Source organism: Schistocerca nitens, chromosome 6 (assembly GCF_023898315.1).
Source record: "Schistocerca nitens isolate TAMUIC-IGC-003100 chromosome 6, iqSchNite1.1, whole genome shotgun sequence".
In the NCBI taxonomy this organism is placed as follows: domain Eukaryota; kingdom Metazoa; phylum Arthropoda; class Insecta; order Orthoptera; family Acrididae; genus Schistocerca; species Schistocerca nitens.
Genome location: NC_064619.1, coordinates 539,667,938 through 539,695,571, shown reverse-complemented (window position 1 = coordinate 539,695,571; position 27,634 = coordinate 539,667,938). Strand labels below are relative to the sequence as shown.

General features: G+C 39.8%; 1 protein-coding gene across 2 annotated transcripts in view; it reads right to left on the bottom strand.

Moving 5' to 3' along the window:
* Window positions 1-27,634, bottom strand: part of LOC126262826 (WD repeat-containing protein 89) — a 265,014-nt gene that overhangs the window by 139,957 nt on the left and 97,423 nt on the right. For both annotated transcript variants that reach the window (XM_049959675.1, XM_049959676.1), the window contains exon 7: window positions 16,068-16,211. In XM_049959675.1, coding sequence (XP_049815632.1) covers window positions 16,068-16,211 — 144 coding nt within the window. The remainder of the gene's footprint in view (window positions 1-16,067; window positions 16,212-27,634) is intronic.

The window sequence follows — 27,634 nt, the reverse complement described above, 5'->3', positions numbered from 1 at the left end:
TCCTCGACATTGACCTCCATCTGTCCAATGGCCAGCTTCACACATCCGTCCACAACAAACCCACCAACAAGCAACAGTATCTCCATTATGACAGTTGCCATCCATTCCATATCAAACGTTCCCTTCCCTACAGCTTAGGTTTTCGTGGCAAACGAATCTGCTCCAGTCCTGAATCGCCGAACCATTACACCAACAACCTGAAAACAGCTTTCGCACCCCGCACCTACCCTCCCGACCTGGTACAGAAGCAAATAACCAGAGCCACTTCCTCATCCCCTCAAACCCAGAACCTCCCACAGAAGAACCACAAAAGTGCCCCACTTGTGACAGGATACTTTCCGGGACTGGATCAGACTCTGAATGTGGCTCTCCAGCAGGGGTATGACTTCCTCAAATCCTGCCCTGAAATGAGATCCATCCTTCATGAAATCCTCCCCACTCCACCAAGAGTGTCTTTCTGCCGTCCACCTAACCTTCATAACCTCTTGGTTCATCCCTAAGAAATCCCCAAACTACCTTCCCTACCCTCTGGCTCCTACTGTTGTAACCGCCCCCGGTGTAAAACCTGTCCCATGCACCCACCCACCACCACCTACTCCAGTCCTGTAACCCGGAAGGTGTACACGATCAAAGGCAGAGCCACGTGTGAAAGCACCCACATGATTTAACAACTGACCTGCCTACACTGTGAGGCCTTCTATTTGGGAATGACCAGCAACAAACTGTCCATTCGCATTAACAGACACGGGCAGAGAGTGTTTGTTGGTAATGGGGATCACCCTGTGGCTAAACATGCCTTGGTGCACGGCCAGCACATCTTGGCACAGTGTTACACTGTCCGGGTTATCTGGATACTTCCCACTGACACCAACCTATCAGAACTCTAGAGATGGGAACTTGCCCTTCAATATATCCTCTCTTCCCATTACACACCAGGCCTCAACCTCCGCTAATTTCAAGTTGCCGCCCCTCGTACATCACTTGTCACTCAACATCATCTTTGCCTCTGTACTTCCGCCTCGACTGACATCTCTGCCCAAACTCTTTGCCTTTCCATATGTCTGCTTGTGTTTGTTTATGTGTGGATGGATATGTGTGTGTGTGCGAGTGTATACCTGTCCCTTTTTCCTCCTAAGGCAAGTCTTTCCGTTCCCGGGATTGGAATGACTCCTTACCCTCTCCCTTAAAACTCACATCCTTTCGTCTTTTCCTCTCCTTCCCTCTTTCCTGATGAAGCAACCATGGGTTGCGAAAGCTTGAAATTTGTGTGTGTGTTGTGTGTTTTTTATTGTGCCTATATACCAGCACTTTCTCGTTTTGTAAGTCACAGCATCTTTATGTTAAATAATTTAGTTAGATGTGAATGTGTTGAGGTGAACTTCTTTAGCCAGAAATTTGCTATTTTATCTTTTCCAGGGGCTTTCCAATAGTGTGTAGAATTATTTGCTCGGGTAACTTCATGCTGCAAAATTATCACTTCAGGCATTTGTGGTATCATCTTGTATGTGTCTGTTTCTGCTTGTATCCACCATGTATGTCTGTTATGTTGTACCGAGTTTGACCATATGTTGCTCCAGAAGTGTTCCATGTCTGTTATGTTTGGTGAATTGTCTATTTTAATGTGTGTGTTATCTATTGTCTGGTAAAATTTCTTTTGGTTTTGTTGAATGTTTGGTTTTGTTTCCTTCTATTTTCACTTTTTTTGTATCTTCAAAGTCGTTTGGCCAATGCTTGTAATTTCTGCTTCTTTTCATCTAATTACTCTATCGCTTCTTGTTGTGAGATTTTACCTAACTTTTTTCATTTATTATTATTATTATTATTATTATTATTGTTATTACTATTATTATTATCATCGTCATCACTATTATTTGTAACACATAATGCTATATTTATTTTGGGAAGTAATGTCATATGTTAAATACTTTACATAGCTTGTCATAGTTTCTGGTACTGTTTACTACTTTTACACAGCTTGTCATAGTTTCTGGTACTGTTTACCACTGTAATGGCTGTGTTATGAAATCTTATTTTGTTCAGTACCATTGTTTTAACTATTGCACATGTTCATTCTTTCATTCATTGTATTCCACAGACACTGTCAAGAAGGGAAACCTTTAGGGATGTGGAATAAAATGCAATAAAAAAGATAAATGACTTTTCGAACTGATAATGACATTTTCTCTGTTCTTACTAAATTTAATCAAGTAGGTTACAAAAAGCAGCTGCCTCCTTGGCTAATCTACATAGTTTTTGTGTATCTTCCATCAGCAGCTTAATATGTACTTGATTCCAATGAAGTTTTTCATACATAATAGTTATTGAACCTCTAAATACTGTGACCTCCTTACAGTACATTGCTGTTTGTCGTTAGCGTTACAACAAACACTGCTACTTGTCAATAAGAAGTTAACAGAATTTTTCAATCTGTGAATCTAGCTGTTGTAATTTACTCAACAAGCAGTGGCAGAACAGTCACATGAAAGAAGGTTATAATTACGCAAGCTTTCGGAGCCAGGCAGAAGCATTGAAGGGGAAGGAATAGGGGTGAGGAAAACGGCTGGTGAGGTCTAGGAAAAGGGGTAGATTTCTTAAAAGTCACCCTGAACAGTGGGTCAGGGCAGACGTACCAGACAGTATGAGAAGTAGTCTTTCCTTCTCATCCTGTCCGGTACGTCTCCCCTGACCTGCAGTGGTTGGTGACTTTTCTGAAATCTACCCCTTTTCCTAGACTTCTCCAGCCCTTTCCCTTCTCCCCTCTTCCTTCCCCTTCAACTGTTCTGCCTGAAGAAGAAGCCACTGGCTCCAACAGCTTGCCTGATTATAACCTCCTTTTACATGTATATATATCTTTTTCTAACAAACAGCTCAATTCATACATACAATACAAGAAACAAAAATGATCTGCAAAAGGACTTAAAAGCACTTACTTTAGTTCAAAACGGGGTCCACTACTCAGGAACACTCATCTTCAATAATTTGCCAGCAAACATAAAATATTTAGTTCCAAATAAAGATCAGTTTAAAAGGAGCCTGAAAGACTTACTAGTGGCCAACTCCTTCTACTCCATTGACGAATTATTAGTATTGTTATTTCAGCTTAAAAAATAAACAAATAAATAAAAACGGACATGTTCCACAGCCACGAGGATCTCCTCAGCACAGATCTATGGAACGAAAAACTAATCTAATCTAATCTCTAATCTTCTGTGGCCACTTGGTGAGTAGATTTTTTATCTATTCAAATTACTTTATATTTGAAAAAATTGATTTTGTTTCATTGTTACATTAAGGTAATTTGTAGCATCGGTGACTCATGAGTATGCTTTTAATTTTCAACTGGTTGGAATTTCCAGTTTCTTGCTTTACTTGAGACGAGAGTTCGTTTCATATTTTTGTACCAGTGTACATAACTCAACACTGAACCCTTGGCAAGGATGCGAAGTCTAAATGAAAATTATTTTTGGATCTTGTATTGTGATTGTGTGGATCACTATTCACCTGAAACATTTTTTTTATTATCAGCAACAAAAACTGTTAAGAAGTAAATGTATTGGGAAGTAAATTTAGGAATTGTGAGAGCCTTCAAAGGGCTTCTTTAAGCTGTTCATATACCTAGCTTACATCATATTTTTACTGCTCGCTTCAGCTGAATAAACACTTTAGGTGCAATGCCACAGAAGACAACTGTATATGACAACAGGGAGAGAAATTATGCAAAGTATGTGAACACTCTAGTCTTAAGGCCTTCTAAGGGCAAAAATGTGAGCTCCTTGATTAGTTTATCTATGTATCAACTCCATTTTAATTTGCTTGCTAGCCAATTGGACCCCAAAGAATTTTTTGTTTAGTGTATGATAATTAATGTCTACTTCTGGTGGTAACTGGTCATTTTTGCATGTTTGAAGTTGAGTAATATGAGTCTTTGTGAGAGTAAAATGGTTGAACTGTTAGCTGTGAACCACACGGAGGGTTGTTCAATCATGATGTCAGCTGTGGTTGATAAAGTTGAGCTGGACCCTTTATTAGTATGCTTGTATCATCAGCAAACATAACATTTTTGTTATCACCCTTTAAAGTTATTGGAATATCATTTATGTAGTGTACAGACAAGAGTTGGCCCAGTACTGATACTTGTGGGACTTCACATGTTATGTTCCCCTATTCTGAGATATAACATCAAGCCAGTAACACAGTCTGTCAAAGAAAGCCTCTGCTTTCTGTTACGAAAGGAAGACTTTATGCATTGAAGGGATATGCCAATAATGTCCTCACTAGTTTCCCCAAGTAGAATTTTATAGTGCAAACAATCTAAGGCTGTGGCAAGGCCAAAAAATACCCAAACAAGATAATTTTCTTCAGTTTCTCCCATAATATCTGTTGTTCGAACAGTCCACTGGTGTACTGCCAGTTCATACTGTCCAATGGGCACAATATTTTGGCAATCAGACGTTGTCACCATCAGGAGTTGTACTGACATACTGACCTTCTGGTGGCCCACAGCCAACTCACATCCCCTCTCCCCATGAGCCATCCTCTAAGCAGTCTGCATGCAAGGGCACAGGTCAGTTCAACCAGAAAGTCGATTTCGTTGGTATCTGTGGGCAGCGGCATCCGGCAGGGTGCCCTGGTTTCTGTGGCAAGGATGTATTTACCCTGTCCATCCTTGCCATCAAAACATTGTGTTTGCTGAGTGTCTTCTTCATTAAACCCAGTCCTGGTTCCGAAGCCTTGCCGAGATTATACATGCAATCCTGGTTGATGAGATTTTCCTGGTACATATTTTCATGGCTTTCCTAATGACACTGTCCCAGTATTTTGAAATTTATGCTGAAATCTTGGTATGTTTGTATTTCATTGCATTGAGTATTGGACAAACAGTGCTCTGTGACTGATGACACATTAGTCAAGTGTGCTACTGGTGTCCTTGATATCGATCTTCGATGGTGCACAGTGTTTGTCCAGTATATGTCTTACCACACTGTCACAGAACCTGATTACCCCAGTCTTATGTAAACCGAGGTCATCTTTGATGCTCCCCAATAATGCACATGTTTTATTGGTTGGGTAAAAGACATTCCTTACACAGTGCTTTCTCAGTATGCACCTAATTTTTCCTCATATCATGCCAGTGTATAGTGACAAGACAGTGGGTGCCTCTTTCTCTGTCTTCATCCATCTTCACATGGTGTACTGTAGTTTGATGGGTGCAGAGCACCCTTCATCTGTCATTTCAAGTTAGTGTTTTTTCAGAGTACAGTTCTGAGGTGTTCCAGTTCCTCTATGAATAGTGATTGTAGCTCTATGAGTGCAAGCACAAGTCAATGTTCATTCTCTTCTGATACGTTATGTGGCTCAGGATGCCATCAGCTCTCATTTGACCATGACATCATGGAATAGTAATCTTCCTTCTGCCTTGGTCTCCTTACTGAATTTGATATTGGGATGAATGGAGTTCAGATGTGCAAGAAACGACTTGAGTTTGTCTCTTCCATGGGTCCAGATGATGAATGTATCATCCACATAACAGAAAAAAACAAGTGGGTTTCTATTTGGATGACTTCAGGGCCGCCTCCTTTAAATGCTCCATATGCAAAATTTCCAACCACAGGTGAAGGTGGGCTGCCACTGCAACTCCTTTCATTTGTTCATAATATCCTCCATTAAACAGAAAATTAGTGGTCAGGACATGCCTGAAAAGGTCAGTGGTCTTCCTGTAATTTTTGACCAATGAAACCAAATGACTGTCACAGAGGCACCCCGGTGAAAAGTGAAATAATATCAAAGCTCACCAAGATATCTGAGTCCTTCAGCCTTAAGTTGTTGAGGTGTTTCACAATATCTACAGAATTGTGGACATGGTGCAGGCATTTACCTGCATAAGGGCACAGTACATCTTTCTAGCATTTTGCCAGCAAATATGTTGGTGTCCTGAAGTTACTGATAATGGGGCATAATGGACCTTAAAAAGTTCATAATGTCTTGGTGGCTCAGATTCTTGGGTAACAATTTCTTGATGACCCCTTCTGGCAATTCCGAGACCTCGAGAAGTGCACTGGTCTTGTTCTCCACCTTTGGTGGGGACAGCATTGACCTTCCTGTTGGAGTCATCTTCTAGCAGGCCCTGCACTTCTCAGTGTAATCCTTCCGGGAGTTAACAACAGTAGCATTGCCTTTGTTGGCATATAATATGACAATCTTGGGGCAATCTCTCAGGTCCCAAATGGCCTTCCTCTCTCTGTTAGTAATGTTTGATTCGGTAGGCTTGGTTCTCATCTGAACATGACATGTCTCACAATAAACTTCTTCAGCTGCTTCAGGCAGTAGTTTCATAGCAATCTGTTCAACTGCATTGGCAGTGTCCATGTCCAGTGTAAACTTAGGTGTGGGAGCAAAGTTAACACTCCTCTCCAAAACTGAAATCCCTATGCCATTCAGCTACATGTCAGTCAGATAGATGACAGTCTTGCAGCAGACCTCCAGTGATTGTCTGCCAGTGAGACATACGAATTTTGATGTTTGCATCCTGTGGACTTCCTATGTGTGGGCATAGCACTGAGTAAAACTGTCTTTTACCCAACCAACAAAACATGGGAATTGTCAAAGATGACCTCACTTTACGGAAGGCCACGGTCTATCATTATCTGTGCCAATGTGGGCAGTCATATAGGGACAAACAGTGTGCATCATCGAAGATCACAATAGAGAACACCAGCAGTACACTACAAATGTATCACAACAAGTCAGTGGTCACAAAACACTATTTGTCCGAGACTCATGCAATGGAATACAATTGTACCAGGATTTTAGAGAGATTACCAAAATGTGCACCAGGAACAACATTATCAAGCAAAACTGTGGTTATAATCTCAGCAAGACTTGGGCACCAACACCGTCTCTACCTATGAAGAAGATCAGCAAACACAGCATTCTGGGACTAGGATGGATGGAGAGACTACACTCCTACTACAGCAAACAGGGTGCCCAGCAAGAAATTGGCCATCCTCCCCCAGGAGGTCCATATACCAGCATGACTGATGATGGCGGCATGTCTGATTGACAAAATATTGTAATTTTTCTTGTTTAGCTCTGCAACGACTTCATTTGTAAGGTCTCCTATCACTTTCTCTGTGGAGAATCCTTTACAAAAGCCAGACAGAGAGAGGTTCTGCCCAATTAAATTTTCTCAAACATTTTTAAAAGACTGGTAGCCCCATAATTACAGGTGGTTTGTTTATCTCCAGTTTCATAGATAGATGTAACTACACATTATTTAAGTCTGTCAGAAAACATAACCAAGTGATTGATTACGAAGATAGCATATGGATAATCTTATCAAGTCAGCAAAAGATTTTAATATTCTTCTAGATAAACCATAATCACCACCAGAATAAGGGCATTTCTTTGGCCTGATGAATTCTGAAACTCCTAAGTGATTGTATTTCTGATGTTGGGCTCTGCGGAAGTTCAATGCTCACCAGAGGAAATGGACATTGAGGTGGTTAGATGGCACAGTACCACCCCAGTGATGTGTTCACATAACAAGCACGCCACCCATCTCGCCACATGAATATGCCAGAAAATAGTGTTCCTCGCAGCTGGTATAAACATGGCCACCCAGTGAACAGTCAGTCAGTTCTGTACTAGCATCAGATATTGTTAGATACTATCATCACTGTACTAAAGACTATTCAATAACAACCTCAATTGGCACTTGATCTTTCTCTCTGGTAGTGATCTTCTCTCTCTCTCTCTCTCTCTCTCTCTCTCTCTCTCTCTCTGCATGTTGGCATCTTTGTGGCAAAAATTCCACTTCACACCTTATTGTTGCACAGGTTCCTTTGGGCTTGATCTAATCTGTCTCTCATCTGCTGTCAGTCAGCTGTGTTTATCTCAACTAACACTTGGTGTTGCATTCTCTTCTTCAGGCTGCCTCCCACCTTCTGGTTTCAACCATTTGTCTTCTGACTTCTGATGTGTGTGCTGATATCCGGCTACTCATGGATATAGCATTGGCAACCAGAAAAAAGAAAGTTATTCATTGGGACGGGCACTAAAATGGTTTACCTGCTAGAGGAACAGGAGCAGCTTCAGATAGACTTGCTACAAAAGTCACTTCAACTTCAGACAGACAAATTTTGAACACATGAAGCCACTTTACTCCAGGACTCAGCACCCTCCCCAGTCAATGCCCCCATTCATTCTCAGTCATTTCTGCCTTTCAGTGACACTAAGGAGAACTGGGACACATATTTCCATCGAATTAAGTGACATTTCACAGCACTTCAAGACTTGGATAGTTCATTTCAGTGATTATTATTTCTATCTTGTGTGTCACCAGACATGTTTTTCCTACTCCACAAATTGGTGCCTCTATCTGACCACCTGGTATATTCTTTACAGGAGATATGTGCTCTGTTGACCAACTATTATTCACAGAGATATCATGTGGTTGTGCCCAGAATCAAGTTCCACCAATACCATAAACAGCCTGAACAATCATACCACTTCTGGGTCACTGACTTGCAAGGTCTCAGCTGCAAATGCAGTTTCACTTGAGCCAATGAAGGCTGCAAGGCTTTGTATGTGGACACCTTGATTCAAGATGCCAAGGCTCAGCTGGCACCCAAACCTGAGGTATGCACAGTGGCACTGAAACTGGACAACCCGTTGTTGGAAGACATCCTACACATCGCAAATGCACAGGCTGCTAAAGAATGACTTGTGGCAACACCACAGGTTGCAGCAGTTAATGTGCCACCACACACTCCACACCCAGGTTGCAGCACCACTGTGCTTTGTCATTGTCCAATGTCTGTCTGGGATTCAAGCTTCTGGTAGCTCCTCATCAAAGGTCAGGGGGCCACTCCCACCATGCCCACAACATTTTTCCACTCACTTCTGAGCAGACAGTCCAGATCACTCGGGAACCCACACATGCTGTGGCAAAGAGAGGTTTCTAAGCTCAGTATGCTGACATTGCATGACCCATGCTCCCATCCCACCCCACGCATACACTAGGATACCATACACGTACCACAATCCAGGCATCCCTTCCCTGTGGAAACTGTTTCACACTTTACATATCTTACCAGAACATTTTTTTTTCCAGATGGGCACAGTAGCCAGCATTTCTTTGATCAATCAGGTGACACATACACAACTGGGCTCACCCAAGTTGTCCCCACACTCGCAATGTTTGGGTGCCTATGGTGATGGTTCTATTTGTCTTGGTGGGCAGTTAGAAATCATGGCGGCCTACAAAAGCATTATATGCCTCATTACATTACTTAAAGCATTACATGCCTCATTACATTATTTATCATCAATCACCAACCTGCTATCAACATTTTTAGAAGCCTCATTGCTTTTACATTGTTTGTGTTTTCTGTTAATGATGAAGTCAGGTCATATTAACTGCAGTCCCTTTCTAGGACCTGGACAATCTCTGCACTGCATTTGCATCTATATTTCAGCCGGATTCGGGGTGTGCCGCAGACTTTCGGGCCACATCACCCTTCAGTCAGATGCTACGTCTCATTTTTACTGTTTCAGATCAATTACCTTAGGTTTGTTTTGTAAATAAAACTGCATTTTCTTGCAGCAACATAATTTATTTTTACCTGACATGTTTCACCTTTTTCTTGCTCTAAGGCATCTTCAGTGGTATCTATAATAACACCGTTGTGTTCTTTTTAGATTGTCAAAGAGTTTCACTTTCCATTTTTTTAATGTAAATAAGTAATTACTGAGAGTTTGCTGTGGTCTGCATTTCCTCTCATCTGGTCTGGAGATCACATTAACACTTGTATTTCTGGCACATAAGCACAATTTTGTATTCCGAACTTTTTCTGTGCTTTCTGCAGAAGATGGCCACACAAACAAACTTGACAATTACACTTAACTTATGTGCTGCTGCGAAGTAGGAGCTAGACTGTCTCCAGGCTGCTGAGGTTACTGAACCAGTGAAATCTAGTACATAGGTCTCTCCAGTAGTCATCATCAGAAAGCAAAATGGTTCTCTTACATTGTGTGGAGATTTCAAGGCAATGCTTAATCGCAGATGAAAACTTATGCTATGCCACAGCTCAATGACCTCCTCACCAAACTTAGTGCAGGGGAATACTCCTCCAAGATCAACCTGATGGGCTGATGACCTCAGATGGTTGGTTGGTTGGTTTGGGGAAGGAGACCAGACAGTGTGGTCATCGGTCTCATCGGATTAGGGAAGGATTGGGAAGGAAGTCGGCCGTGCCCTTTCAGAGGAACCATCCCGGCATTTGCCTGGAGTGATTTAGGGAAATCACGGAAAACCTAAATCAGGATGGCCGGACGCGGGATTGAACCGTCGTCCTCCCGAATGCGAGTCCAGTGTCTAATCCTCAGATGTTAAGTCCCATAGTGCTCAGAGCCATTTGAACCATTTGAGCCATCAACCTGCCGATGCTTACCTCCTGTTACCCTGCGATGAGGAATTACAGAACACTACTGTCATTAACACACCTTTTGTACCATGTAAGTGCACTTTTCCAAAGGTTTCTGAAACAGATGACAGTACATATTCTGGCTTGCATGAATTACTTGAATGATCTCACTGTTATGGGATCTTCCCACAAGGATCATTTGCAAAACTTCTGCACCCCTTTCATGACCCTGCAGGGTTCTGTCCTATATTGTCTTGTGGAGAAATGCAGGTTTTTTCAGTCAGAAGTGGAGTATTTGAGCACTGGATCACCAAGACGCGTATCAGGTCCACTGATCGGAATGTTGCCACAATAGACTCCTTACCCCATCTGGCAAACTTACCTGAATTGCAGATGTTTTCAGCAAGATCAACTATTATTCCACATTTGTAGTCTGCATAGCCCACATTGCTGAACCACTCAACTGGGTTTTCAGCCAACTGAAAACTAGGCAGGAATCTGCCCCTTACATTTAATCCATATGCATCGAAGACATTGGTGGTAGTGTTTGTCATTAAAAAAATTCATTTATAGCTTTTTCAGACACAACTGTCTCTAATTGCAGATCACAAATCATTGGTGGCATTATTCAGGCCACACTGCAGCCTCCGGGAGCAGACATCCCAATGCCTTCAGCATTGGTCATTGTTCCAGAGTGCTAACAATTGTACCACCTGGTATAAGGCCATTCTGTAGCATTCCAATGCCAATATATCCACTGGCCCACACAGTGATTTCAACCAGCAGGAGGTCCTCTGCTACTACCAGCTCGATACTGAGTGGCAACGTACATTGGACAGCCCCTTGTGTCACTGCCACCATGCATGAGGTGCCCACATTGCGGCAGATCCTCTAATAGGTGGCTGGCTAACTTACCCCACTTCCTGTATGGCACACTACATCAGCTCCTGGAAACACATTCCTCACTGACCCTCAGTTGTCGATGATGTCATGCTTTTAGCCACTGAGATGGATGGGCATTGGGTGGTCATCTTACTAGAATTGCACCAATGGGTGTTGAACATGTTGCACCAGGGACATTGGGGGATGTCCCATATGGTGGTGTTAGCTTGCCGACATATGTACTGGCTGGGAATCAACATTGACATCAAAAGAATGGTCCGTGGTTGCATGGCAAGTGCTTGCACCAGGCAGCACCCGCACAATCATTTGCCTCCTGGCCTAAGACCTGTCTATCCAGGGAGCAAATATAATTTCTGATTAAATTCTTGGAGGATTTTACAACACAGATGGTAATAGTTTCAACTACATTCAACACCTAAAAATTGGTTCTTGAATCTTACTAAGTAGGCTTTCACAGGATAGTTTGCATCTATCTTCAATCATCAACCAGTTCAATTATTTCAACATCTGCGTGACACTCTCTCACATAACTCAGCTCTTTCTGCATCTCTACTATGCTCTGCTATTTTGGGTCAAACATACTTGTGAGCATTCATGATGTGAAGTTATGCATAAGCATTTTTTGAACCAATGAAAGATGATAACCACTACAAAAGTTTATTTTCATGATGTATTACACAATCTACTGTTTGGTTGTATATTCTATTTATGCACATGTAACGTGAGATCGATGGACAAAGTGTATCTGCAAGCTGGGATGCCACAAACATTGTATAATGTTCACAGTACCTGCTGGTTTATTCCGTGCGGTTTCTGCCTTGGGGATCCTATACAAGCCATACAGGAAAAGGAGCTGTGACAATGCCTATGATGTCATGGGGACAAGAGAAAACTTGCTATATGGATACTCTCAACTGAAATCTGTTTAACAAGACAGAATGTTTTTGAACTTAATGTTTTTGCAATGTTCTGAATAACATAACAGATTTCTAATGTGCAGTTATTATAAACATGAGTACAATATGCACGACATTGTGAATGAGAAGCCTCACCTTTATTTTAAGAGTTGGATGTTGGATCTGTAGTCTTAACTTCCAGAAGTTCAATCAGAAGAGGATGACAAGTCAGCAGAAATAATAAGATGAGCAAGATTGAATAACACAAGGTCTTAGCACGTAGTCAAGTGTTACTTCGTCACTTGATAGCACGGTAACTGGACAAGGTAGTGCAGTGGTTAGTACATTGGATTTGCGTTCAGGAGGAAGATAGTTCAAATCTGCATCCAGTCATCCAGATTTAACTTTTCTGTGATTTCCCTAAATCACTCCTGGCAATTGGAATGATAGTTCCTTTGAAAGGGCGTGGATGATTTCCTTATCTATCCTTGATACAATCCGAACTTGTGCTTCACCTCTAATGACATAGATGCTGACGGGACGTTACACTCAATATTTCTTCCTTCTTAGCATGCTAAAGAACCAGTGGAACATCATGTGTGGCGACCATGGAGAACAACCCAGAACAAATACAGCTGCAAGTAAATGAAATTTAGGAAGAACAAATAGTAAACAGAATCTGAAAATTTAAAGAAAATCGATACATTTGTGGGATTTGATATCTGTTGTCCATATAATGAAGATCAATGTCAAAAATCACACTGCAGTGCATAAATCAATTGCTAGCACTGTGAATCAAGAATTTTGAAGAGGTTTTGGTAGTCGATGAACAATTATGAAATCCTTCATGTACAATTATGGTGCAGAAGAAATTAACTAGTCCACAAGCCGGAAGATTCCAACTATGACTACAGTGGATTCGACTGCAATAATCCCACGAACAGTCAACAACAGCAGTTGTGGATCGCAGCTGCGGCACATCAACATATTGTGGTAGCAATATCTATGGTTCAGTCATTTTCAGCGACGCGGCATGACCTACACAATGATCCAGCTTATCATCATCATCTGGGCATGCCAAAATGCTAGTGAGCTGTAATAATCAACGTTGATTAGTTTCCAAAAGCTTTTTTTGTGTTAGTGTTTATGTCATGACGTAAATTGCATGTGATTTTGCAACCAGTTTATGTCTGTGCTCTAGCGGTGTAGATAGCTTTGTTGCAATATTAGGCTGAGACTAATTAAACATGTGTTATTGTATACACTGTTCGCCGTGGTCACGAGAAAACTAACTACAGCTATTACTCTCCGGTTCAAGATATTTAGTGAGCAACTGCCTAATGATATCAAAGACCTAACTGCCACATTACAGAGTACTAAAACCGAATTAAAAAATGAAATAAAAACAACAAACTTGACACTAAAATAAACAAACATCACACTAGAAAAGTTTACCTGAGTCACATAAGGAAAAGGAAGAAATCAGAACTGATATATTGCAATTATAGGTGAAACTTTCCACCTTACCAGAGGATCTAAATTCAGAAATATTGAAACAGTGTGATTTAGTTCAAAAGGAAGATAATGTGCAATTTAATGATGTGAACAAGGATTTTACACAATTAAAAGGGTTAACTGAGCAGAGATTTAACACAATAAATTATCAAAGCTCAGGCACACAAGTGAGGATGAGAGTGCTGGAACAATAGAAAGATTCAGGTGTAGCCACTATTTCAAGCTCTGCACTTGCTACTTAGGAGAAGTGTCATTGACCTAGCCAATAAAAAAGTGCAAGAAAAGATTGAATTGTCTGTAGATACATCTCATTCTAATGTAAAAACAGATAGAACAGAGAGTGAAGTACAGAAAATTTGGGACGCTTAACTAAAACTAAGGAAGTAGATTTTGAGCAGACATTCACATGTCCATGGGAGTGTACCAAAGTATACCATTCTTGGAAACCTAGCTCTGAAAGGAACTTAAACTGTAATGACTATATGAATGGAGATTTAGGCCCTGAGCATAGCCTGTGTCACAGTAGGTTGGATATGAGTAGATGTAGCAGAGCTTATTGTGGTTTTTATTGTTACTGTGAGAAGTATTTGAACAGGAAGAGGTATTTGAATGGAGCATAATTCCATGAACATGTTTCACGTAAACTATTACGCTATTCATTATCTGTAGAAGCAGTATGGTTCATTAGTTGTGTATGCTGCACAATTTTAGATGTACTACTTTATTAGATGCTTAGTGTCAAATAGCAATAAGTGTGCTATTCAGTGAAAGAGTCAGAAGTCTAGATACAAGATGTGTCAAATTGGTTTAATTTGAATGTTGAAGTTACACAAGAAAAGGTGATTACTGTGTCGTGTTGCCACACTCTCCACTTGGCACCAATATTAAGATATTAGGTTCACATTTCAGGGCCTGTGTGGGTGAAACTGGCAAAATCTGTTCCATAGGGTTTGCTGAAGAACATCCCCCGGCTCCTCAGCAGGGTGAGAATTCTGGAGTGGGGGGTGGGAGGGGTATCAGTCTTTGGGGTCTATTGTCTTTCTCTTTGGTTCTAACATTCTTAGTCTTCCTTTTCCTTTCTATCTACTCCTCCAAAAGTACCCTGGCTATTTCTGTTGTCTCAAAAGAGGTCATAATAAAACATAGAATGTACCCAACTATTCTACTGCAAACTGACTTTAGCAGCATAAGTCTACATGTATGTTTATCTCTCTTATGACCCTTCTTGGGTATGGAAATGACCTACATCTTTTTCCAATCCCTTGCTACACTTCATAATTCCAGCAATCTAAGTCACTGTTTATTTCCCATGTAAACTTTGTCAATGACTACCTATTACAACAGGGAAGTCCTCATAAATACAACACAATAGCCAAAACCATCTCTGTTCAACCACTGTTACTTACAAGACATGAAAGACGTAACCATGAATTTGATCAAGCATTGAGAAATAGTTATATAGATTTTCTGACAACTAACACAAATGCTTTTGCGATACTGATCTTTCATCTCAAATTTTACTTCACTGTTTTAAGTTTACTCATCAGAAAAGTAACTACGGCAAAAAGTAAATGATATAGCATGCTTTTTTAATGATGAAATTTTGTCATTTGAAGAAAAAAAAGGTACAAGATGACACCATGTTATAATAGGCAAAAACAGTAAAATACATGAATATATAATACACTACATGGAAAACTCAGTGCAAAATAGGATGGATACAAGATAGACAACAAAAGCTTCATCCATACACAAGAGTGTGCACACACTGCCACGAGCACCACCACCATCCTCCATCTCAAACCTCCTCCTCCCCCCCCCCCCCCCTTCCATGCACGCACGCATGCGTGCGCGCGCGCCCACACACACACACACACACACACACACACACACACACACACACACACATATCTAGTGTTCTATGTGACAAAGAGTGGAGCCACAAGAAACTGGAATTGTGACTTCAGTATAATTCTGGGTAAGTGTGAAGGCTTCCAGTAGAAAGGTAGATCTTCAGATAAAATAAGAGAACGCAGTGTATGCAATGATAATGTGAACTGGAATTGGGGACATTACTATGATTTTTGTGAATTTCAGCAATGTTGACATTTATCCACAAATTCCACTAAACTTTATACCATTGTAGAACTATGTTTATAGGAGACAGAATGATATATTATCACTAAATCAATCCATTAGTTAAGCACACAGCAGTACACTCACCACAACATCAGTAACACACACACACACAGACAGAGAGAGAGAGAGAGAGAGAGAGAGAGAGAGAGAGAGAGAGAGAGAATAGTGGAAAGGATGGGTGAATACACACCTTCAAAATACCTGCAATATCTTCTCTCGTAAAGTGTGCGAAAGGAGAAGCACCATCAATTTCCCACAGCTGCAATTCTTCTGTATGAGTTATACATGATATATTAAAGGTACTATCCATGCCTCTAAACCAGTGCAGTTTGTCCTGTTTTAACATTCAAAGGTGTGAAATAATTTGTAATATTTAAAATTCTATTTACATTAGGAAAGAAAATTTAAATTTAATTAAAATTTTAACTGCTGGAAAACAAAAACTACATTCTCAGTCCACAATGACAGTCAGAGATAAATATAAAGACTATTTCAGAAAGAAGAAGAGCATCTGTTCACCAACAAATACAACATACAACCAAATGAGACAGGGACAAAAACATGTTTAAATATCTAGTTTTTCGGCATTTCAAAAATTCAAATATACCTCTATTCTCAGTGCAGTGCATCTCCAACTGTGAATGAGACAAAGCAGCTTGTACACACTGTTTAATCTGTCAAAAAGCCTTACAGCTTTAGGTATGTGCTTATTATCAATTTATGGCAGGAAGAGCTGCCAGCATGAAGTTGGCAACTGAAATGGTGTATATCACAATGATTTCATACAAACATTTAATCACTATCATGAGACACAAAACAATACAGATCTGCTACACAATGGTCATTCACACTCATCACAAATTATGGTTCGCAGATACTTCACACTGAATATAACAGAACTTTACACTGCCTTTGTCTCCAACTAGAAAGGCCTGTGTCAACTCAGACACAAATGTGGCTGTATGATCAATTTGGCCTCTAGACATCCAAAACAAACAACAGTACAAATCCCTTAGCACCATTGTGCACAAAAAGGGTGGGCAAGAGAACACACCGAGAATGTAGAACATGGGTTAATTAACATCAGGTTCTCTTCACCAATGAGTAGAAGATTTTACAATGTAGCTTGTATTTACATTCTTGGTGAATTTAGTTGTACTGATATTAAGGTACAGCAGGAAGGTGGGTCAGTCATGTTTTGGGCTGGTATCAAGTACTGATGTTTGACCCCTCTCATTTCTATAAAGAGTAATTGTTGGGCTGTGCAGTATCGGGATAGGGTCCTCTGACCTTTGCCCAGTCCCAGAGTCAACATTTCAGCAACACATAGGTGCATTGGTACCCCGTGAACCGCTTCCTCCAGGTAGCAGAAATTAACTGAATGGAGTGGCCTGTATTACCTGCTGGCCACAACCCAAATGAGCATGCTTGATTCAAGCTGAAGCTCATAGTGTGTCATTGCAGGAACCCTCTTCACACACCGGACAAAACTAGAAGAGTGGGACATGCTTTTGCTGCGATGTCAGCACAACAAGGAAGATGTAAACATGCTACAATCTGTGGAGAGGAGCAATTGGTTATTTGGTGCTCTTCTGCAGCATATTTTGATTGCAAGAATGTGTACTTCTGAGCAGATTGCGTTTATTTATTTATTTATTTGGTTCAGCTCAACCCTTTAGGATTGCGTGTAACTTGTTCAGTATGTCTTCTTTCTTCCCAGTACCTCTCCATTTTCCTGCTTCTCCTGGTTCTCTATGCTTCTGTGATCTTAATGTTGACTCTGGTATCAGTCCACCTATGACCCTCCACTGCATTCCTATAGCTGGACCTATCCTGCACTGATGCATACATCAAATCTCTGTCTTCTCTTCCATATCAAGCTTGAAATTGAGTCTACATATAATGTGTCAGTTTGGTGTTTCTGGGCACATTATTCTTTCCATAGGTTGTCTTTCCAACATACAATACTTTCTGCAGCATTTGAGACCTGTCTATTATCCTCTTGTTGGTCTATAACTCATCTACGTAATGGAAGCTGTTCACATCTGAGCTTCAACTTTCCAGTTGGTCTCTGCATTCAGAACAATTGTCTTGATGTATGCCGTCTTGGGATTGGTTATTGCTGCAACTACAGCAAGATTTTTTTAGTGGCATTTTTGCATCTTCTTCATTCTCATGTAACAAAGCATATATCTGTGCAGAATAATAGGCTCTGTAAAGTCCATGAACATCATTACAGTGGTTTTACCTTTCCTGCGACAATGTTCAGATATCATTTTGAGACCAAAAATCTGTGTGGCACAGTTCCTCCCTTTACGAAAACCAGTCTGATAGGCTCCAATACTTGGCTCGAGCTACTCTTGCACCCTACTATACAATACTTTACAGATTATCTTGTACCCAAAGTTAAGTAGTGAGATGCATTCTTACACACTGGAATAATGATGGCTTCTTACCAGTCTTTTGCTATCCAGATGTCCGCTATTATTCTGTATGTATTGTCTTCTGTTGCCAGATGACTTACTTAATTTCCTCAGTGCAAATGCCACCATGAGCTGCAATTTATTGTTCTTGATAGCTTTCATTACTTCTGCCACTATCGTTTTGATGGGTGTACAACCTCTGTTGTTTTCCTTGTTGCACTGCAGCATTAGCTTTTCTGTAGGTGTTCCAATAGTCAGCTGATTGTTGAAGTACCTTGCCATTTCTCATCTATTTTCAGTTCATCATCATACTCCTTCACAATGGGCTCTCTCACTTTATAGCCCTTTATACCATTCTTTATCTCCTTAAAGAAGGCTCTTGTTTTTCTTTAATGCATCATCTGCTTCTTTCAACTTTTTATTCTACATGTTTCTCCCAGTATTTTTTTAAAATTATTTTAGCAGTTTTCTTCTCACTGGCTCATATATTTAAATCTTTTTCTCTCTTAGTTGTTTTTCAGACCCTCCACACTTTTCTTCTATACTCAGCAGCTTCTCGACACTCATCCCTCCACCACTCATGTTTCCTTCTCTTATTACATGGGGCCTGCCATTCTGATTCCACTTTTATGATGTCCCTCACTTTTTTGCCGTACATTTTAACTGTTAAGATTGCTTGTAAATTCATCCTTGTGTCTGTTCAAAAGCTTTTTGTTAATTCTGTGTGTTCATTGTTTTTTTTTTTTTTTTTTTTTTTTTTTTTTTTTTTTTTTTTTTGCGAGGTGTTGGTGTTTAATATGAGATAATTGTCATATTCCATTCCAACTTTTTTCTGACTGTGGTTCTTCTCTCAGATTGCTTCAGGCCTGTCGTTCACCAATCCCATTACCTGGCCTCACTCATGTTGTCTTCTTATTTGCCTAGATCTACTAGCCCCTCACCATTCTTGTTAGTTCTCTTGTGTGCCCTGTATTCACCTAAAGGACCTTTGAGTATCTTCTTTGTATCCAGTTATGAACTGAAACTGTCCAACAGGACTGTTACCCACCTTTTACCTGTTTCTGTCACTACCTTAGCCAGAATGTTTCAGAATTGTTGTGTTCTTGCTTTTAGATCTATGCCCATACACATTTACAAGTATGCAGGTGGTCAAACAATTTTATGAGCAGTTTATTTTGTGAACAGTAACTTCTATGACACTAAGAAACTACTTTTGGAACTGATAGTTTCACTACATTGAGAACAAAATACTTCAGGAAATCTTCAATCCTATGAACACTTTATCCAGTTTTCCATAATCTCATTTTCTTTTCAGTTGGTGAAACTATGAAATTATACAGAATGTCTTCTAGAAGTTAAGAAACATGGCATTAACCTGGATGCTGATATGTACTACCTTATAGATCCCCCGGCAAACTCTGACTTGCAGATCACCATAAGTTGAGAGATACGAAGTGACTCCTGCAGAGGATGTATGCAGGTAGGCTTTCAAAGCAGACGTCAGTTTCCATATTTTTTTTTTTTTGGTTGTTAACTGTTTCATATTTTTTTAAAAAAATTCAGGTGCTACTTCAAGTGGTCTTCTTCATTGCATGTAATATTACCAGATTTATGTCATTCAGAGCTCAAGTGACATAGATCCAGTATATTAAATACTCTGATGAAAACCACTTGTAACAATGGTTGGAAGGTTGGTTGATTTGTTTGTTTTCCAATAATATATCAATCACAACCCAGAAAAGTTTTAAAGATACACTACAGAGGCTTTTATTTCTCCAAAAATGTTATAATATGCATAAAATGCAATTATTGGGGAACAGTTTGATGCTAGTAATTTAGGCCATTAGTTAGGTGCATCTGTCCAACATCCCCTCTTGAAAACAAAAGTAATATATACATTTTTCCAATCACTTGGCCTACTTGCAGCAGTGACCTGGATTTTGATAACTGGTGGAAAGACTACTACAAGAAATGTCCTTCAGCTGTGAAATCAATGTGCAAGACTTGCTGCCCAAAAGAACAATATTAATTTTTGCCTAGTGAGAACATGGAATTTCAGAATGATTCACAACACAAGGAACTCGTAACTGTCAACAAGTATACCGATGACATAGTGCATCGCAGGGGGCAGCTAAAGGGAACACAGAAATAATAACTTCTGTGGTGTGTGGATACTAAAAATGACTGCTGCAAATTTCTCTCCCTCTTCTACCGAACAAGAGGCCTTCTAACAGCTTTGGATGACAATTTAAGTATGAAGTAGGTATCCAAACTTCCAATTCTTTTAGGAGATGACTTACTTGGCATGCTCGGCCGACCTTCCTTGCTGGCTAGCTTGTTGTTGCAAACTCTCTTTCACTTCTGCTCCGAAGTATGCTGCTAGGTAGAGGAATCTCTTTCTACTTATAAAAATAAGTAAACATACAAAGTTTCATTTGCTTCAACTAATGACGTATATTTGAACTTCAGACATTTTATAAATGCCACTCTTCACATAAATTGTGTCTCCAAATGTCAGAAACAAACTAATTTATATATAAGAGAAAGGTGGCTTAAACACCCTGTCCATTCTCAACATGAGTCAGGACACATGTCTTCCCTTCAACAAGGCTAAGACAAGAGTTTTACTCAAGAGGACCTTCTCAACTGTTCTTGTTATTATAACAATGGTCACTGACACAATTAGCACAAAATGACATAGAAGCTCCACAGTTCTTCCATACACTTTCACTAAAACTTCCATGGATCGCCTGACAAGTAATTGTCACTGCCGTTTGACCGCCGCGTCTACATTCTTCTCGCGACTGAATTTCAAACCTGCACCCACAAACTTGTGACACGCAGTAGGTAGGATTCTATTATCCGACACTCACATCTAAAATATCGGGTGTTCGAGACGGTAGAAGGCCGAGTGGTTTACACCGAAATTCTCGAATCACAACATATCCCCCCCCCCCCCCCCTCAGATCGGACACGCGATATTTTATACATAATCATTATGTAAACAATATCACTCATACCAACATTTCATATCATAACAATATACTTTTCTTATACATGTTTATACACGCATCTTTCACCTCAACAACAATCTTTTTTTTTTCTCTAGAACAATCTTTAGCTGAGTGTTTCTTTGTTCTGTTCTTACTTTACTTTGAGATCCAGACATGAGCATTTATTTGTGGTTCAGTCAGCTTCCCTAGTATTTAGGAATTGTAAGGACACTTTCCTTATTTTCAATCGTAAACTTCAGGTGTTCATGACACATGAGTAATCTACTTTCCGTTCTCACTTTAATACTACTTTTCCTTCGTATGTACTATTTTTACTATTTTTTGTAGTTTGGAGGAACTCTGGGCAAAATGAAAGTGTTCTCTTTGACACTCATAAACTTACATGAAATGTAACAATGCTAGTTGTGCATAGAATTCAAACTTTCGAGAATAATCCCTATAATATTTGTAACTTTTATCACGATACTGTCCCCTTCTCCTAGGATCAGCACCTATACCTTGCTTGTGGGCTTTATGAGAGCACTTCCTCTTTCCATTCTGGTAGGTACCCCCCCCCCCTTATAAAATATTCCTATTGGTGGGGTGGGGGGCAACTTTCAAAACTTAAATGGAAACCACCATTTTTTATTGCAGATTCAGATTTTCCATAAAAAATGAATCAAGTTTTCTCTGAAACATTTTTTTTAAACCATTGACACATGGTGCTGAAATCGAGAAACATTAAAATTGGGGAAGAACTCCGATTTATTTAGAATGATCCATGAAGGACGCATCAAATTGACACAAAATGTGCAGCAATTCTTTCACTATGGCAAATTAAGTTTTTTTTTTTTTTTTTTTTGCTTGCAAAATATATCCTACCCACCACAGTTTTTGATGGAGGGATGCAGAATGGTATTAAAATCTTGTTAGGGAACTCTTCACAATTGCATTACTCACCCAACTGTGGTGCTACTGTGGCCAAACTGGGAACTACGGCTCAGTATAAAGGTCAGTGCAATGCGATCAGACGTCACTTCACTTTCAGATTGTGAACCATAAACATCAACTGATGAAAGTAAATTATTCTTTAGCGAAACATGGCTCATTGTATGTTGATATGATGTTAATTCGAGGTGAATGCCATAACAATTATGCTTCAGCTGCGCTATTGTATCTAGATCGTTTCCCAAACAGACAACATTAAAGCGAAAAAACATTATTCAAAATTGCACTCAACGAGCTCGAAATGGATACATGCACCGTCCACCTCGTCATCGCGAATACAATGAAAATGATGTTCGTACCCTTTCTGTTCTCGCCTGTGTTCAAGTGGATCCCGAAATTAGTAGTCGTGCGATTCAGAGACAAACTGGAATACCAAAATCAACTGTTTTGAGGATTTTGAAGGCACATAAATATCATGTGTATCATATCACTCTGACACAGGCGTCAATGCCGAAAGATATGCAAATACTTGTTCATTTCTGCCAATGGGCCTTGGAAATGATAAGAGGTGACAATGATTTTTTTGAGATACGTTATGTTCACCAATGAAGCCATTCAAAAACAATGGCGAATTCAATCGTCAGGATTGTCATTATTGGTCCCCTGTCAATACACACTGGCACAGACCCATTGACAATCAACAAAATGGACGTTAATGGTCTGGTGTGGAATTTTAAACGGTTACTTGATAGAACCGTATTTTTTTGACCAAAATGTTACTTAGGAATCTTATTTACAACATCTTTGGGATGATTTGTTGGAGCTAATGCAAGATGTTGATTTAGAAACTAGGCAACGAATGTGGTTCCAACAGGACAGAGCAGCTCCCCATTATGCTAAAAATGTGCTTAACATATTAAATTTATTGCACCCTGGTCAGTGGATAGGATGCGGTGGACCAATTCAGTGGCCTCCAAGTTCACCAAACCTAACATCTCCTGAATTTTTCCTGTGGGGTTATTTAAAAAATATTGTTTATGAAAGACAGCGCACAACCCGAAACGATATGGAGCAATGCATTCGAAGAGCATGTGCAGCCATACCACGGGATGTTGCTGCTCAAAACTGTGGATAACTTTTGCAGACTATTGACTTCATGCATTGAAGCAAATGGGGATAATTTTGAACAATTTCTTCATGGCTAATTTCATTAATTAGGCAACCCAAATTGTGAGAGGCAAGGGGACTCACACTAATGTAGCACCCCAAATTGTGAGAGGCAAGGGGACTCACACTAATGAAGCACCCCATGGGAACATCATTCTACTATGTCCATGTCGTTGTTCCTGGGTAACGCTAAAAGTAGGATACAGTACATTTTGTACAAAAATAGCTTAACTTGGCGTAACAAAAGAATTGGTGCACATTTTTTATTGATTTGATGCGTCTTTCTCAGATAATTCTAAATCAGAGTTCTTCCCCAATTTTACTTTTTTCTCGATTTCAGCGCCATCTGTCAATGGTTTAAAAAAATCTTTCAGGCAAAACGACACACACACACACACGATGTAGAACCGTCATAGTTCCTATATACATATGCAATGTGGAATTGTCATAGTTTATATATATGTGTGTGCTCATCTCCCTGTGTCACATATTCTTTCCCCTACAATACCTGGCGATTCTCACAACATGACAGGCTTTCTAGTCTGTAATTTCAAGGTTTGTGTCTAAATGTATTTTTGTGTGTATGCAGATGTGTGTTCGTGTAATCTGATTCTTCGGCTTTCTTATCTAAAGATAAAATCTAGGTTATTAGAAATCACGGAAACAAGGAAGGACTTCAGCGATAGAAGTTTGTGAATATGGAAAGAGGGAAAAAATAGATAGGTCCTCAAATGAGAAGTAAGAAAGGAAAAAAAAAAAGATATGGTTGCTAAGATCTAAGAAGAGAAAGAAGATAGCCCCAAACACAGGAAACCCTTCCCACCCCCCTTCCCCAGGATCGCTACCCCTCAGGTACTTGAGTGAGATGCCGGAGGAGGTTTGGTGTTAAATCATCTCCTACAGAACGGACATTCCCACCTTCACCCTTGAGGTCCCCGAAGGAAATCTTAGCAACCCTGTGGAAATGGCAAATGGTGAAGAATCAGGCACACTTGTTTGCGAGAGTTGTGTGTTTTGTGTTAGCCATGATTTATTTGCTCTTGCAAACCATGCTTTTATTTACAATACCCACCCTTTCAAAACCTATACAAACCCTCCCATTTCATCACATATCATAAAAGGTATAAAATACTCTATACAAAATAGAAAATTTATACACTATGGTATCACAGTTGTTTAATTATTCACCTCATATTATATCATCCATAAATGTAATACTCTATTTATTTTATTTTATGTTGATATCACTTTCTATCTTATTCTGTGATTCTCCTAAGTTTTCTTTATCTTGTAGTCATATCCAGTTTTCTAAACACTACAATTATATGATAGTTTAAGATGTTAGGAATAGATGACAGAATAGTTTAATATTTTGAAGGAATTCGGTGCAGGAAAACTATTTTGGAAGAAACACCGAAAACAACTCGGGATCCAATGGTCGTCACTCCGTAACTCAGAATGTTAATGTCCACGGGGAAATATAGGACTCCTCCCAGGTCCTATAGATCTGATATTAACAAATTTCCCTAAGAAGAAAAATTCTCAATATTCACAGTTCCCCATTCTGAGGCTTTCCTAGAAGGTAACCCACAGCAAATTCAATCTCTTTAGAGTCTTCCCAATTTTTCGGCAAAGCTTGTTTAAACCTTTTCAAGAAATGTGTCGGATGTTCACCTCCATCGGGCTTAAATTTGGGGAATTGCCTGGATAACCCTGAATTAGCCCCCCCATTGCAGACCAGTCATCACTTCACTAGTTAATACCACATAGGTGAAGTTACCCTTTTGTCTACTTTATCCTGGATAAGCTTGAATTCTTTCCACAGGTCATCTACACCTTTCCTGGTATCATTAAGTTCAGAAGATAAAATAGGAGATACGTTTCTAGATGTCACTCCCTCGGTAACTTTTCGATCCATAATTTCTTCAACCTGTTCCTCCAAACTACTTATATTTATGATATCAGAGTTCGCTAATTTCGCTTTGAAGTTCCTTTCCACATTATCTTCTCATGTATTAACACCTGTAATTTGCGACTGAATTATTGGCATTAAATTATCCTGCTTATCGACACCATCTTTCAAAGTACTCAACCCTTGCTTTACAGCATTAAATTTAACGTTGCACAAATTTTCAAAGGATCATAAATTTTCATTAAGATCTGATTCTACACTACTACATTTGTCTTCAATATTCAATTCTAACCTTTTTGTCAAATTCTGAAAAGTATCATTCTGTTTCTGGTTGAAGCCAGTAAACATTTGATTTACACGAATCGTCAATGAACCAGTCAATTCATTCTTTAAATCTAATTTCAAATTTTCTACTTTACTATTTAAGGCGTCAAATTCAGTCTTTAAAGCATCCATGCCTTCGCATAGATTACTAAATTCCTTGCTATGTAAGTCGACTTTGGCATTTAACAAGCCTAAATTTGTTATTAGGGCATTTAATTGAGAATTTATTGATTCTAGTTTTTCACTTAGAATCGCATTTTGAGTTTTGATTAAATTTACTAACTCAGACCAGTCAGGCACTTCCTTACTAACTTTCATAGCCATAGCAGGTTCTTGAGTTTCCTCGACTTGTCGTATGTTACCCATATTCTTGCAAGCTTCCCCGCAATGTTTGAGAGCTCTGCACTCCCCGCACCGTATCTTCTTAATCGAAGTGTTCTAGGCGTATTTATTCTTAGAAAAACACTCTGGACTCTTCTTATCAATTTCTCAATTCAAAATTTTGCTCCTTTAAATACTTGAGCATGTTCCATTATCTCGGAGTAAATTCTTTGCAGTATTTGGTTTAGTTGCTACGGCGACATACAACAGCTTCTTTCCTCATTTTTTGGTCTTAGAATTCCTGTTTTTTCAGTCCTTTCTCATTGGTCACCACACTCTAACAGCTTTGTGACGACTTTTTTTAATAGGCCTTCTCTTCCAAAAATGTGTTCTTTCAGCAACACAATCAATATATTTGGAATCCATGCGCAATAGCAAATTCGCACTTTCACTATAAATAAATACTGTTTAGTAAGTCTCTCGTGTCTCCAAATGTCAGAAACAAACTAATTTATATATAAGAGAAAGGTGGCTAAACACCCTGTCCATTCTCAACATGAGTCAGGGTACACGTCTTCCCTTCAACAAGGCAGAGTTTTTCTCAAGAGTACCTTCTCAACTGCTCTTGTTATTATAACAATGGTCACTGACACAATTAGCACAAAATAACATAGAAGCTCCATGGTTCTTCCATACACTTTCACTAAAACTTGGAACCAGATGAAGCAAATGAGAGAGAACCTATTGAGGTTCTGGAGGAATGTGGATAGGGTTCATCCAGATTACAAAGATGTCATCAATGAATCTGAACCAGACGAGGGGTTTAGGAATCTTGGTGTTTAGGAAGGAATTATCTAGATGGCCCATGAATAGGGTGGGTGTCATAGGATGGTGCCATGTGAGTGCCCATAGCCATACCCTGGATTTGTTTGTAGGTAATGCCTTCAAAGGAGAAGTAATTGTGAGTGAGGACATAGGAGGGATAGTATGGTAGGAAGGAGGTGGTATTCAATAGCGGTAAGACCATGGGCATTAGGGTTGTTAATGTAAAGAGAGTTGGCATCACTAGTAATCAGCAGGGCACCATGTGGTAAAGGGACAGGAACTGGAGGTTAGGTTTCAGGTAATAGGTTGAAGGTGTTGAGTCTATGAGAGCAGAGATGCTCTCAGTGGCAGCCAAGTAACTGGCTAAAATGTTGCATCCTGAGTGGTTGGGTTCTTGGACTTTAGTAAGCATGTAAAAGGTAGGAGTGCAGGGAGTGGTAGTGGTGAGCAAAGAGATGGTCTCTGGCGAGAGGCTCTGGGATGGGTCTAAGGATTTGAGGAGTGACTGGAGATCCAGCTCGATTTCTGGAATGGGGTCACTGTGACAAGATTTGTAGGTGGACGTATCTGACACTGGCGGAGTCCTTCTGCCAGGTAATCCTTGTGGTTCAAAACAACAGCGGTAGAGTCTTTGTCAGCAGGTAGGATTATAAGGTCGGGATCAGTTTTTAGATGGTGGACTGCTGTTCTTCCTGTTCATTTGTGTGTGTGTGTGTGTGTGTGTGTGTGTGTGTGTGTTTTGTGTATTTTGACAAAGGCCTTGTTGGGTGAAAGCTTATTTGAGACAGTCTTTTTGTTGTGCCTATCTGCAACTCAACATGTCCGCTATATGGTGAGTGGCAAC